This window comes from Crocodylus porosus, unplaced genomic scaffold (assembly GCF_001723895.1).
Source record: "Crocodylus porosus isolate Cpor-Errol unplaced genomic scaffold, CroPor_comp1, whole genome shotgun sequence".
Lineage (NCBI taxonomy): Eukaryota > Metazoa > Chordata > Crocodylia > Crocodylidae > Crocodylus > Crocodylus porosus.
This window is the reverse complement of record NW_017728886.1, coordinates 74,969,464-74,984,132: the sequence shown is the minus strand read 5'-3', so window position 1 is coordinate 74,984,132 and position 14,669 is coordinate 74,969,464. Positions and strand designations below refer to the sequence as shown.

General features: G+C 41.6%; 1 protein-coding gene across 2 annotated transcripts in view; it reads right to left on the bottom strand.

Moving 5' to 3' along the window:
- NOD1 (nucleotide binding oligomerization domain containing 1) overlaps positions 1-14,669 on the bottom strand; it is a 30,534-nt gene that overhangs the window by 880 nt on the left and 14,985 nt on the right. For both annotated transcript variants that reach the window (XM_019536588.1, XM_019536580.1), the window contains exons 5-11: positions 13,657-13,740; positions 11,754-11,837; positions 9,972-10,055; positions 8,458-8,541; positions 5,493-5,576; positions 3,083-3,166; positions 1,262-1,345 (exon numbers count right to left, since the gene is read on the bottom strand). In XM_019536588.1, the coding sequence (XP_019392133.1) occupies positions 1,262-1,345; positions 3,083-3,166; positions 5,493-5,576; positions 8,458-8,541; positions 9,972-10,055; positions 11,754-11,837; positions 13,657-13,740 (588 nt within the window). The remainder of the gene's footprint in view (positions 1-1,261; positions 1,346-3,082; positions 3,167-5,492; positions 5,577-8,457; positions 8,542-9,971; positions 10,056-11,753; positions 11,838-13,656; positions 13,741-14,669) is intronic.

The following is a 14,669-nucleotide window of genomic DNA, read 5'->3' as shown; positions in this document are numbered from 1 at the left end:
AGTTGGCTATGCTGCTTTGAAAGGCCTGTGGGGTGACTGGCTGACAATGGCATGGCTATTGTGAATGGTAACATCCAACTACTGAAGGTTCACAGTACTGGGCATCTAGTACAAATGGACAAAACCCTAGTTCCCATTTCACTCTCATTCATCCGTGTCACTATAAAAGGGACAAAACCTAATTTACTGGGCTATTTCATGGACTACTTAAATATTCTAGAGCAAAATGTTGTGTGTTGTCCTTAAAGTTAGGCTCCTAGATTCACATTTAGGTCCCTGATTTAAAATAGCCTAGTTTTCAAAAGTACTGAGCCCTCACCAAGGCCTAAAAAGGCTGTAGCCCCTCAGAAAATGCAGCTACTCTCACTGGGAAACCTAAAGACAGGCTCCCTTGTTGGGAGCTCTTTCAAAACAAGAACTTAACATCCTTGCATTTTTTTAACTCTGTGTGTATATGGGGGGGATATATTATTTATTTCTATCTCTCTATATAGCTATGCGTGTGTGTGGTGGAGCAAACACTTAGCCTAAAAGCAGCAGCGCTAAAAGTAGTCTGATTCTGCTAGTTCTAACACCCCACAGAGAAGGTGGAGGGAGTTTGGCTTTGTGCCTCAAAGTGTGCACATTGGGGTTGATGCCGCCATAATCTAAAGCAAGCAAATCTTGCAAGAACTTAATCTTGCAGCTTAGCACTTTTTGTGCCTGGAGCGCTGCCTGAAAAAAAATCAAAGCACAAACTTGATTAGCTAAACTGTGAATGCTAATTAAATGCAGCTCCACCTGCATCTTGGTTTAGCTGTTTAGGAGCATAAAAACATTAAAAAAGAAAGCTGGAAAACATTAATTCAGGTTAAACAAAATTCAAGACTGTAAAAGACCCTGATTCTTAAGTGGCCAGGTATGCAGTCAGAGAGAAGCCTATAGGACTGACTGTGGGTACAAGTGTTTGCATTTGGTCAGTAATAAAATGGTGAGTTCCTGCAGCTACTGGGAGACTGATTCCATCTCAAGTGCAAATATCTGTCTTGGTCTATTTACTATTTGGAGGCATGAATTAGCTTAGCCAAGATAGCTGGAGTAGAAAGTCACATACCTCACAGGCTGGAAATACACTGACTTTCTAGGAATTTGATCTAAATTTTTTCTGGAAAAGCTCCCCAAAATACCCCAAAACGAAATGAAACAAACCAGAAAACCTTCCTGCAAGCAGCTTGTAGTCAGAGTGGTTTGGAAAGCAGCTTACTGAGACTCAGGGCCTTACCAGATCTCTTTAATGGCAGTGTTCTCCTGGAGAGCTTCACAGAGATACTGGGCCCCTTTGACTGTAATTCGATTCTGGATAAGCCTGAAAACAAAGCACTTTGTCAGTCCAGCTGTTCAGGTACAATTTGCAGCATTGCCTTCCTTGCACAAGTGGCTAATGTCTGGGGTGTTTGACTGAGAAAACAACGCTTAGTTCCTAGCTAAGCTTGACACTGAAGAGCATGGCTGGATGGCTGCCAGGAGAGGTGGTTCTGATTTCTGTCCCTGCAGACAGCATGATGGTGGCAGACAGTCTCCCCATAGATGTACTCCTAGAAGTAGGGCTGGGCTCTTAAAGCTTCTTGATTACAAGTATGTGCATGTGTTTTAGGGTTATTGAGTTTAATTATACAATTGCTGGAACATCTGCTTTTTGATTGAAGAGCAGGAGCTGATTGCTCTCAGTGTGGGGTTAGGAAAGCTGAATCCACTGACATAAAAATGCTTTACTCTGATTTAATCTGTCAGAGTTATATTTTCTATTTAGCTAGAACTCTTCAAAGGAGCACCATTTAAGTGATGCAAACAGAATTTTATGTGCCTATTCTGCGGCAGGCTGACTTTTTTTAAGAAGTTACTATTTATCATGTGAGAGACCCAAATGCTATTCTAATCCTGGTCCCATTTGTCAAGCCAGTGAGAAATTGGGAGACTTTTGGAAACAGGCTAGGTGTAAGTGGGTGCAAACCCTCTCGGTGAAGTTGGTTTCCATCAGAGTTGAAGTATTCCTGACACATTCCACTTCTGGGCAGATGTACGTGAGCCACAGATCCAGGCAACTTCTCCAGCCAGTTTAACTGAGCCATGATTACTGGGTCCATGGAGGGTTCCATCTCGTCTTTGATTATGGAGAAATGCATTTGAAATGCTCCTTTATCAAACATAAACTACCCCCTAGCATGAGTGTTTAAAAAGAAAAATACATAAAATGTACAAATACAGAAACTGAGGGAGCAGGTGATCCTTACTAATGGGTAGGGGGAGGGGTTCACAAATCTGAAAACACCACTGATCTATAGTAGCCTGGCCTCCCTCAACATGTGCCTCATAGTTCTTGGTGAAGTCCCCCATAACTAGCAGAGGTTTGTAACTCAGATGGTAGAGAGAATTCGTTTTCAAGAACCTCTGAAGTACGGCAAAGAGGAGTTTACTTTAAAGGACCTTCTATACTTGGTCAATGGATGGAAATACAGCAAAACACTGTGAATCCTTCTAGATACTGGTAGAATGCTTGGCTTCATCTCAAGTGTAAATATCTGCCTGGGCCCATTTGCCATTTGGAGACATGAGTTGGCTTAACCAGGAAAGCCAGGATATAAATTTGTCTACTGGCAGCAGTGACTGAGTTGTGCTGAGCCCTTATGCAGGCGCTGGTCCAAAGATATGCTCATGCTATTTTAAGAGAGATTTAGAATAAACTGTGCACAAAAGGTTCAGTTGTAAATGCCAAAAGCTAAGCACCTCCAGTCAAAGTCTCTGTATTCTAAAAGTTTCCAAGAGTTTCCACTGTTTTTTGTTATGAACTGCCAATGTTTAGCACCTCTAAAACTTAGGACCTTTGCTGTTGTGCCTGAAGGTGGATGAAGGTGTCCGACTTCACGCACATTTTCCAAAAGCCTGAAAAATGTTAGCGGCAGCAGGTCTTATTTAACTTGTCACCCAAACACCCAGCGTATCCAGGCCATGCCCGGAAAGTTTATGGTACCTAACCAGGCCTCAAGCTGAAGCCATAATGCAGTGGTTGTCAAAGAGACCAGACCTGTGTGTAAGTGGAACTCACCACAAATGTGCTAGCGTCTTGTTGACTTTCACCATCTCTGCAAAGCTCTCTGCAGCCTCATCATCCAAGTCATTTTTAGTCAACCTAACAGAGGGAGACAGTTCAATCAGGAGATATTTGTACAGCTCCTCATTTCACATCTTTTGCTTCACAGTTATTTAACTTGCTGACAAATGCACTAAATTTTAGATAAGCCACAAATAGTTCCTGCCCTCAGTGACTTCAAAGATTGGATGCAAAATACTCTGGGGAGAAGGCAAAAGGTAGGAGAGGGAAGTGTACTGGCTCTTTTGGTGAAAATGTGGGTGGAGGTGGGACTTCACTGATGTGAGTTAGGAGGACTGGGCCTTGGAGAACATACTGGGGGGAGGGGAGGTTGTGCATTAGAAGAGGTGGGCAGTTCAACATAGCTGTAAGCATCAAAGAAAGCATGAAAGCATGCGAGAACAAAGAAACTGCTCTCAAAACAAAAGTGAGGTGAGAATAAGGGGAAAGTGAAGCGAAGAGTGGAAAGAAATGAGAGTAGAGCTGCAGAGGTTGGCGGGGGGGCAGTGCAGAGGCTTGCAGGGATCTGAGGGAGGAAGAAGCCTGAATTTAATAGAGGCCATTAATCCTTGTGGTCCACAGGCTTGGGAGAATTTTTTGTGCTCTAGATGGGATTGATGTGGAGAATGGAAGGCCAAAGAGGAAGGGAGCTGCCTTGCTCTGTAACTAGCTTTTGTAGAGCTCCTAGTGCTAGGATTTACAGGTGCATTTGCAGTGAGCAATGTTAGTATTAGAAAAGTGTATGCCAGTACAAAGAACTATGTAAATGGGAGGAAGGCATAGCTGGGGACAGTGTTTCTATCTGACTCAAGAAAATAATCCCAAGATGGAGGAACTCTGCTTGATCAGAGCAGTAAACCAGTCTTGTGCACATTACCAGTTGATAGTAGGAGTCTGGTGGTCCTTACTTTCGCAGTATGCCACTGATGCTCAGGTGTCTTCTCACTGAATCTAGCTGGACATGGAGCTTTTCTCCCCATGGCCTGGCACCTACTTTAGCCATCTACACCTGTGCAAAGTGGATCTGAGATGCTGCCCCCACAGCAGAATGGTCCTGTCCCACTTGCCTTGCACAGATTGCATTGCAGTTTAGTCTCTGTAAATGGCTCCTCTCATTGAGGCTTTGTTCTCTGTGTTGCTGAATGGCCAAAGTGCAGTAGCAAAAGAAATGAGAGAAACAAATAGCCAGGCCCAGGCACCTGCAGATGGTGGGAGCTCCTCCAGCAACACAGCTAGGGCCATGGGAATGCACGTAGTCCACGTTACAGACTCACCCAGCCTAGCCTCACAGCAAAATCGGCAATTGCGTCAATGCATTTGTTAGGAGGGACCTTCAGGCTTCTCAGTCTGGGAGTTTCCTCCCCAGCAAGAAGGAGAAGCATTCTTAATACCCTGGAGTGCCAAACCCACCTCTGTTTCTTCTGTGGGAGTGCTTCTGTTCTGTTCCCTCCCAGGCTCTGAGCTAGAAAGGGAAGCATCAACATTTGATCTTCCCCTTGGGGAATCCTACCAAGCTACCTCCTGTTCTGGTTTCTCTCTGCACTGATGAGCTCAAGTGAAAATCTTATCTTAGCAATTGGCAACAGGCAGCTTCTGTGGCGGCTTCTATAGGCTTCCCTGTGAAAGGAGTTAATGCCTTTTGCTGCTTGGCTTAAAATCCTGGTAAGTGTGTACCAGTGGTGGCCAATCTTTTTGGAAGAGGTGCCACAAATTAGCCCTGCACCTTACCTGAGTTTCACTCCAATTCCCTTCCTCTGCCCAATCTGTTGCCCTGCCTTCTGCTTCCTGCCCTATCTACTTCCTGTTCCCTTCCTGATCTGCTGTGCACCACAGAGGTTGCTGGTTGGCCACTCCCATTCCACACTATCAAATGAATGCGTGCTTGAAACAGGGGTAGGCATAGTTACCTATACTAGCTTTGTTTTAGCTAGCACAGATAACAGCAACAGTGAAAATATGGTACCCTGAACTGCATCATGGGCTGTAAAAGATGACTTAGAGATGCTCTGGTTGCTAGATTATGCCAAAGCTCTTGTGTCTATATCTTCACTGCTATTGCTACCAGTGCTTGCAAGAGGAAAGACAGCATAGGTATGCCTACCTGTGCTGTACTTACATCTGCACCCTCCAGTGCAGACATATCCTCAGTGTGAAATATGCTGGGCTCCAGCACTTCTTCAGGAGAGATGAGCAACAAGTGTTGCTGGCTGTTCATGTTCATGCCCATTCCAGAGGGAAATGAGATGGACTTTCCCATGTGGAAAAAAAAATAGCTGCAGTTCTCATTTGCAGCCCACTGAATTTCATTAATACAAGCTGAATATATGATATATAAGCTGAAGTAGAATACAACAACATGGCTTACCAAAATATCCTCACTGTGTTGTTGTGCTGCATAGCTTCAGCAATGCTTTTGCCTCCCTCAGTTGTAATGCCACTGAATGCGAGACTGTGAAGAAAGAGATTTATAAAAAAAAAAAAAAAAAAAAAGTTGAAATTCTCATATCAAACAAAAATAAGTAACCGTAATGGTGTTAAAACTAATTCTAGTACTCAACATTTAGATGGGGGCTTGCTTGCTCAAAGGCTTTGCAAACAGTAACTAATTAACACTTTACAAGTGGAAACAACTCACGGGCAGGCTTCTGTTGTTGAAGCCTGGACCCAACTCTGTTCTCAGTTGCACAGGGTTCAAGGTTTAGCATCAGGCAATTTTATGCAAGGCAGCACTCCTCAACCCTGGAGCACCTTAAGATCCTTTGCACTGTTAGGTGTGCAAATATGATTCACAAGATAAACCTGGAGATTTCAAATAAGAACCAATAGTGTTAAAAACATGATGACCTGTTGCAGTCTTTCTCAGTTCTTTGCAACAGAACTGCTCTACTATTTTTCTATACTTAAAAATAGAGTGAATATTAAGAGCTGACATTTTCCAAATGGTGCCTTGAATCTAAAAATGTTAAGAATCACTAAGTTAAAGGACTGAAAGAAGAATTGTGGTCAGTGTCTATGGGAGCCAAATGTTTTCAAAAAGGAAGGAGATGAGCATGTAATCAACAATACGTGCATACTTGCAGATGCATTTGCCATAATTCTATCAAATGATATACATTATCACAATAGCTGCAATTGCAGAAATGTTATTCTAGAACACAGTGCTGCTATTGCATACACCTTTAAACTTGCACGGTTTTCAGTGTAGAAGACCACAGTATTTTTTTTAATTTGCTTCCCTTTTCTTCAAGTGGATTTTGGCAAACGTGTCTGTCTAATATTAAATTCTAAGTTGTAGTGTTTAAAATTCTGTTTATGAACTCAAATGAAACTTGAAAGCACAGGAGCAAATCTTCCACGTATAGAGGAAAGATTTGCTCCTATGCTTTCAAGTTTCATTTGAGTTCCCCAAAATCCAGTTGTGGTAGTTGGATTCAAGTGGTGTAGATGTGAATTTCACCTCATGTTTGTGCCAAAGAAGCCCAAAATCAAATGCCACCTAATTATAAACTAGTCAGGGGGGATCAGCGGGCATTGGGGGAGTCACTGTTCCCCTGTGCACTGCCAGGAGTGACCAGGAATAACGGTCACAAGCTGGCAGAGGGAAGGTTTAGGCTAGATATCAGGAAGCGCTACTTCACGGTCAGGGCAGCTAGGATCTGGAACCAACTTCCAAGAGAGGTGGTCCTGGCTCCTACCCTGGGGGTTTTTAAGAGGAGGTTAGATGAACATCTTGCTGGGTTTGTTTGACCCCAGTATTGTTTCCTGCCATGGCGGGGGGTCGGACTAGATGCTCTGCTCAGGTCCCTTCCGACCCTAGAAACTATGAAAAACTATATCAGACCTAGTAGATGACTACTAACAGAAACTTTCTTGGAGCAGAGATCCAGGAACTTGTCCAAACTGTTCACCTCTCCAAACTGTCCTCCACAGTGTAATCCTTGGATTAAAACCCAGCACCTGTAAGGAGGCATCAGTGAGGGGAAATGTGTGCAGTCGGGAAGAGAACCTCTGTACTGCCGGGCCTTCCTCCTTATGTCCAGAGCCAAGAGCCCAAGCTCTGAACCAGCCATGAGCATGCTAAATGCAGACACTCAGTGAAATGAAAGGGCTAGACCCTTCATACTAATACAGGGCCATATTATTTGACAGAGCATTTCGGGTCTGCTTCAAGAACCTCTGAAATCAACAGGCGTCTCTCCAGTGATTTCGCTGGATCAGGCCCACAAACAACAGGTGGAGTTAGCTTCCTATTCAGGCATACGCTGATGCAAAAAAGTCTACCCACAACTAGTGAGACTGGCTGAAATAACCTGTTTTAATAAGGTAAGCCACTGCTGGAATAGCTGTGTGTTAGGCAAGACCTGAAGCATCAGTGTTTGCCAATGCCACGGGCAGGATTCCAAATTATGCCTGATCTGTTTAACAGTGATTCTTATGTTTCAGTGATCCTAAACATGCTGACCAGAATCACTATGTTTGTGCAGAAGAAACTGAAGTGTGCCATCTTGTGGGGAAAATGAAAAGACTGGCTCTGTCTTTCAAAAGAACATTAATAATGGAGTTCATTATCACTAGGAAACAGAATGAAGGTACTGGACAACAGAGGTCAAAATAAAGAAGCAGGCACTAGACATGGAAAGTGACTTTGAAAAATCACCCTCAAGTTCCCAATAAGCATTTGAAAAACTGGCAAGAGATGAAACTTCCAGGGTCAGATTTATATTGCTGGTTTCCCCAACTGCCAACTTCAATCATTTTAGTGCCAGCTCAATACTACATACTGAACTTCATTCTTAACAGAGGTCTAGCTGATTATGAGGACTACTCTCTTATAGTCCCCTACAGCTTGAATGTTGTGCAAACACTCTGCCCTCAAAGAGTTTGCAACAGTGAGCAATACTAAATAAATGGATCTATTTCTCCATCAGAGGGTGAACCATAATACTTACAACAGCAGGGGCTTGACTTTCCATCTCCCTGCAACTTGTGCAATTATAGAGCAGGGCGAATGAGTCAAAACAGCAGTGCTGGCACACTCTTTATGCTGGTGTCAGCCTCCGTGTGTTGCAAGGTTACAGGGAACCAGGCCTCAGATTGCTATTTCAAGCACTGGAAGAGGAAGGGTGCCAGATGTACAGTTCTTCTTTCTAACAGGGAGTCTCACATAATCTAAAGACATTTTTGTTTGACTTGGTGGCCTGCTGGCCACAGAGAAAAGACTGCATTTCTAACTGGTGCTCTAAGGTAAAGATGGTCAGAGGCAAGTGAGTTTTCAAAGCACTTTAGAAAGACAGCATTTCCAAAGCGTTTTTTGTTTTTCTATTTTTTACCTCACATTTGTTAAGGTAGGATGATTCCTGAGCGCATCAGCAAAAGCTTTAGCTCCTTCATCTCCAATTTGATTGCCCCACATTCTGGCAAGGAAAGGAAATCAGGAAAATCAGACACATGGATTTAACGCCATCCTTGTCAACGCACATTCCACTCTCCCCATGACCTTGTGTCACTAACTAGTGCTTCAGTCTTGTCAGGAATTTGTTACTCCTCACTTTCACTGAGCCTTACCAGTTCCACTCCCAGCACTTTTCTGGATTAAAAGCCAGAATCCAGAGATTAACTCGGGGAGAGAACTCTAGGGAGACCCTTCAGTTCTATCTCTTTATAGTGTACATGCAGCATTACTCCCTGGTTCTTGTTCTATGGGAGACAGGGACCAAGATCCTGTCATTTCCCTGATTCAAGCCCAAATATGATGGGAGCAGTTTCCTTACTTTCCTGCATGCAGAGGCTGAGGATATGTCCTGCAAGAAGTGTGTAGGTGGGAAAGATTCATCCTCTCCCCAGATGCACACTAGGACATGTGCTCGAGGATGACCATTGCACATGGACACACATACCCTGGCTGCAGGTCCCCTTTCTTCAGTATCACACTGAGATAAAATAGTCATAAGCCTATTACTGTTGCAAGGGGCCTGAGGGACTATTACTACCTTCAATGACAGACAGCCAAAAGAAGGAATAAAAATCCATGAAGCCTGTACAACCTTTTGTATTTTTATGACTGCTTTCAAGGAATAATATTTCTAATTAAATAAAACACAAGTAAAACACAGTGCCAGAAGAAAGCTACAGTTTCAAAGCTACGCAGAGTAATTCCACCACCTCCTGCTGAGGAGCCTGACAAATCCTTCTCTCCAGACCCCCGGCTTTGAAAATTCACCCTGTCAGAGGAGGTCTAAAAGGCTGTTTTTGAGGTACAACATTCTTCATTAGGAAAAGCCTGATGACTCAACTCAGAGCAATGTTCAGCTTGGCAGGTAATTGGCTGGTACTCTTTTGAAATCAGTTGAGCTCTGTCATCTAAGCACTACCATTTCAAACAATTTCCCACAGTCCTTAGGCACATTTCAGGTTGATTAGAAAAGCCTCAAAATGTGGAAACTCAATATATTCTGTTTAAATGAACACTTCTTCTCAAGCTAGGCAAAATTCATTTGGAGAGGTTCTAGCCTCCAGCTGAGACCCACCTAAGTGCTTTGCTGAATGGTATTAGATAGAAAGGGGTCTGCAGGCTGGGTGAGTTTTGGTTATACTTGTCAAACGTTGCTAGCGAAAAAGGGAAAACAAAAATGCTAACTTTCAACACTGAAACCTGAATTAATCTAACAGTCTGTAATTCTACTCATTGTAGTTCAGCTTTGCAAAGGGGTGAAAAGAGATGGTGCATGGCTGCCATTCCTACATGTAGTAGGCTAAATACTCATGTGCTACTAAGTGTCAGAGCTCCATGGCTGGCCCAGCATATGAAAAACAGGCAATGCTAGCATTAACAAATTGTACTTACCCGATTTCAAACATTGTTTTGCTTTTCTGGATAGCAAGGGCAAGACTCTTCCCTCCTTCGGTGGTTATTTTGTTTGCTCCTATTCTGCACATAGTATATTAAATGTTAAAATAGTTCTTTAAAAATTATTTCCATGTAAACAATCTGTTTGCTATTTGAGCTCCAGTTTAGAAACTGACCTTAATAGCCAAGTTTGTTAATGTCAGAGGTCAGTTACAGATGTCCATTGAGTAACACTGCTGCCCATATTTTAACTTTTGATTATAAATAAATAGCTACTGTCACTTCCAGATGCAAAATATAATATGAGGAGGACCTCACTTCTGTGTAGAAAGCCAGCACTTCAGCCCTTAAAGGAAAATACAGTCAAATGTACTGAGGTGAGCTTCAGAAATGAGCCAACTGCACAATTTTAGTTATAATTCCCTGCACAATTTAACATTGTCCTACTCTCAGCTGGGATTTTTGCCAATCATCACATGAAACATGAGGTACAGGAGTTGCCACTGTATGGTGTTCCATGATGCCCCAAAGCAGAATACAATTTTTACCAGTGTGGAGCTTTGGAGCGTTACAGTTAATAAACCCAAGTTGCAACTACCTCCAGGCCTCAATTTGTTCAAATCATAGGGAAGATGGAGTACAGGTGATAGGTGTTGTCTCCATCTGCCAGGTGTTGCTGAAGAGGGCAAACAACACTTGAACAGTGTAAGACAGTGAAGTCTTTGGCCCACGGCAGATGGGGAGAATCCTTTGGTTTTGGCATGTATGTGGATATTTAAGTGATACAAATTAGTGTGATCTGAGAAAGGTTGGAGTCTTGATTGCATGTGCATTTGTTTAAAAAAATTTCAGACCGGTGACTCTAAATCATCCTATTTTTGCATGTACATGGGATTCATCCCCTCCTTCCCATTCTCATCTAACTCAAATGTCATCCAGAAATTAATGGCACTCAATGGGTTTTTCAGAAAAGCCAGAATACCTTGGGAGATGTGTCTAATGTATAAGAAACTGTATCACACCCCTGAGATCACCATGGCAACAGCCAATTAGCACTTAGAATGGCTTTAAAGTACAGTACAAATATTTAAATAGGGAGGATGTGAGTAGTTCAAATTAACAGCAGATTGGATTCTGCCTCCCATTGCTGTACTATTCCACAGGATCTCATGATTTGTTCTCACTCTTAGTTTTTTTCTGGTGGTGATAATTAAACCATGGGTTAATTTTCTGTCTCTGAATGAAAACTACTATTGTGCATGGCTACATGTTCCAATTTGCAGGAAATCCCCTGGAACTAATGGCAACAAGTCATCAGCTAAATTTTGGTAATTCTTACATGGAAATGTGATACCAAGATAAAATTCCTCTTTTTACACGTAGAAAGGTCAGGTCTAAACAAATGCAAAATTAGGTACAGTGACTGAAATTCACCCCCATTCAGAGGCTCACAGAAAGTTTATTGTTCATTTAAATCTCACTCAAGCACCTAAGACTGGGTTTGAGGTGCGTAAGTGTTATGCTGTCCTTTAACATAGGACTTAATTCTACCCACAGAACGACGCTGTCTTCAGTAAAGGTTATAGATTAAAGAACTACAGGTAGTTATCCCTGTCAGAGTATTATAAGGAAGTAGGTAATGCTACACACTTATTTTTCTCTATGTATACACATCTTAAACTTTTTTTTGTTACTCAAGAAAATTCTCTCCTCACTTTAAATTTGCTTTCTCTGAATTATACATATTGCACAGCATAAAGGAAAAAAAATCTGCCATACTTAACATATGTGAGGCTTGGGCATTCTTCAATGAGTTTTGCAACGTATTTGGCTCCAACATCTGTAATTTGGTTGTTGTACAGGCTTAAAAATAGTAAAAATAGATTATTTCACCTGTAAGTTAAATATATGCAAGCTGAATGATTTACAGCACCCATATAGTACTTACCTTGTTTGTAAGAAGACTGTACAATAATTTGAATATGTCTTGTTTGATGTGCAGGTAATATGATACATTATATGAAAATATAATAATAAATGGATAGCTATAAAATTCAGATATCAGCCTGGGATTTATTTGCGGGAAGGTGCAGTATGTGGAGGAAAAGAAAACATAAACATTCTTTTCTAGCAAATGCAACTTCTGTTTATTTTTGTACCAGAGCAAAAATACTGTTGCACAGTCATCAATAAAATGTGTGCCCAGTCTTTTAAAGGTCTCAAAATTCCTTTGTAAATGCATTGTGTTCTTTCCACACCACAGTCAGATATCTGAGTAAATATACGCAGAGTAGGCCACTGGTGGAGAAAGTAATTCTTGGTACTGACTTTCATTTTTCTTAAAGTAATCTTTGTGCAGCCATTTAACCAAAAGTAGTGAGTGAAGGTACTCTTTCCCACTACCCCAAACTTAACTAAAATCTGATTTTACCTTTAAAGAAACTACTATGCCATATATGGATAAGTGCAAGTATGGTTCTACAGGTGGAAGGCATGATAGAACTGCACTTTACAGACTAGCCAAAGTAAATATATAGCACAAGCTCTTGTGAGTTGAAGATCACTTCATCAGATATGTAAGAAGAAGAGAGAAATTTGAGTAAAAAGGCAAAGGAGGTGGCAGGCTGGGGGAAGAGAGAGGGGAGGAGGGCTGGGGGAGAGGTGGGAATTTCTCTGTCTATATACTCTGCTTTCTCCACATCCTTTCACAGCACCTGAACTCACAAAAAATTACGCTATATACATATACGCCATATTTATTTGAATAGAAGACAAGGTTTTTTCCCCCTAATCATAACAGAGCAAAAAGCCCCACATTAAATGCACTGTCTATCTTTCAACTGCTGCTAAAAGCAGCATGTGCTCAGGAATGGAAACCGACTAGGAAGTTGATTAAATACAGCCAACACTGAGTATGATTATGAAGTACCTGGCTGATTTTTTTTTTTTTTTTTTTTTTTTTTTTAAATAATGTCTTGTCTTGGTTAATACAGTTAACTGTGTTAGTCTGAAGTCAAAAGGCAGGGTAAATTTACACCTTCTAGACTAATCAAAGTAGATACTGTGTGTGTACACGCACACACACGCATATATAAAATATCTACTTTGGTTGGTCTATAAGGTGTAAATCTACCTTGCCTTCTATTTGACTTCAGACTAACATGGTTTAACTATGTGCCTCTGTACAAAAGGAACCAATAATATGGCAGTTTAAAATGTCACATGTCTGTTCCCCCTTTCCCTTCTAAGCCATCTCTGTTTTATATCACAGCAAGAAGTGACTTCAATAGAAGCAGATAAAGCCCAAGGAGATCATGTATGAGCTGTGAAGTTGGCCCCATGCCTAATAACTAAACAATGGTCTGTACTGTATTTCAGGGATTGTTTTGGTGATACGTGGGAGATCACCCTGCGATCAAGGGAGGCAGAAGAGGGTCTTCTGTGTAAAGTAACAGCTCCCCTCCTGAGGTTGTGTCACATTTATAATGACAGCTACCTTTCGGTGCTCTCTGCTGTGACACAAAATACTGCCTGCAGTGCCTAACATGCTCAGGTTCAATAAATTAATGAGCCTGCTTGGGTTTCCTGCCTGTCTTTGCGGTCCCAAAGTGCTACTGTTGTAAGATCATTGCTATATAAATGTAATAATAATCCATTTCTTCAATTCCCAGTGGATACATACCCCAAGTAAGACACAATTTTGTACTTGGAGAGTTCTTCGTACAGCACTCTTACTCCATGATCTGTGATCTGATTAACACTCAGCCTAAAAAAAGGTAAAAGAAAACAGATGTTTGGTCAGTACAAATTACATGGTGTTCACCACCTACACAACATTTTATGCCCTGCTTTCTGTACATTAATCATTTAGAGAACTGGACAGTTTACTCTGACATTTAACAGAGAGAATCATGCCATGCATTAAAGATATTGATGAGTATGTGACCTCAGATTTTTACCTTTCACCTAAAAACTCCCAATGCTCTGGACACTGCCCAGAAAAAAGTCATGCTATAGATTGACACATCCCATCCTCCCACTTGATTGTGATTTAAAAAGGCAGGTATTCTTTTGATGACTCAGCTGGTCCTTAATCTTCTCCTCTCATTCCTTATCCCTGCCTGTACTCCAAGGAAGGCCTGGAGAAAGAAGTGAACATAGGGTGTGTCTACATATGCATTTAAGTGCAACTAAATTTAATGAGCATTAAGCAATTTTGGTAGGTGTCTACACAAGCAGAGACTTGTCACTAAAGTTGGTGCCAAGTCCCTACAGCCCTGGCATGTGCCCCTAGTGGCTAGCACATCTACACGTGTGTTAATGTGCTTTAACTAATCATGCCTAAATTTGATACCTGCATTTGTAGGTATCAAATTTAGGCATGATTAGCCTAATTTTGTCATTTTTAATGTACATTAAGGGTATGTATGTGTAGACAAGCACCTGTGATGCACATTAGGCTAATATACATTAATGCATCTCGTGTAGACGTGCCCATAGTTACAATATCCTTCAGACTGTGACAGGCTGTAGGCTGACCAAGGCTGTAAAGAGACAAGATTGAATAATAGGACTGGAGTCCCGCAGGAAAATTCAAACATTTCAAATTATGTGTTTATCTTAAACTGGGACAAACAAATGGAAATTGATTAAGCAAAATATTCAGTTCCATAAGGTCAAAATGTTTTGTTTTGA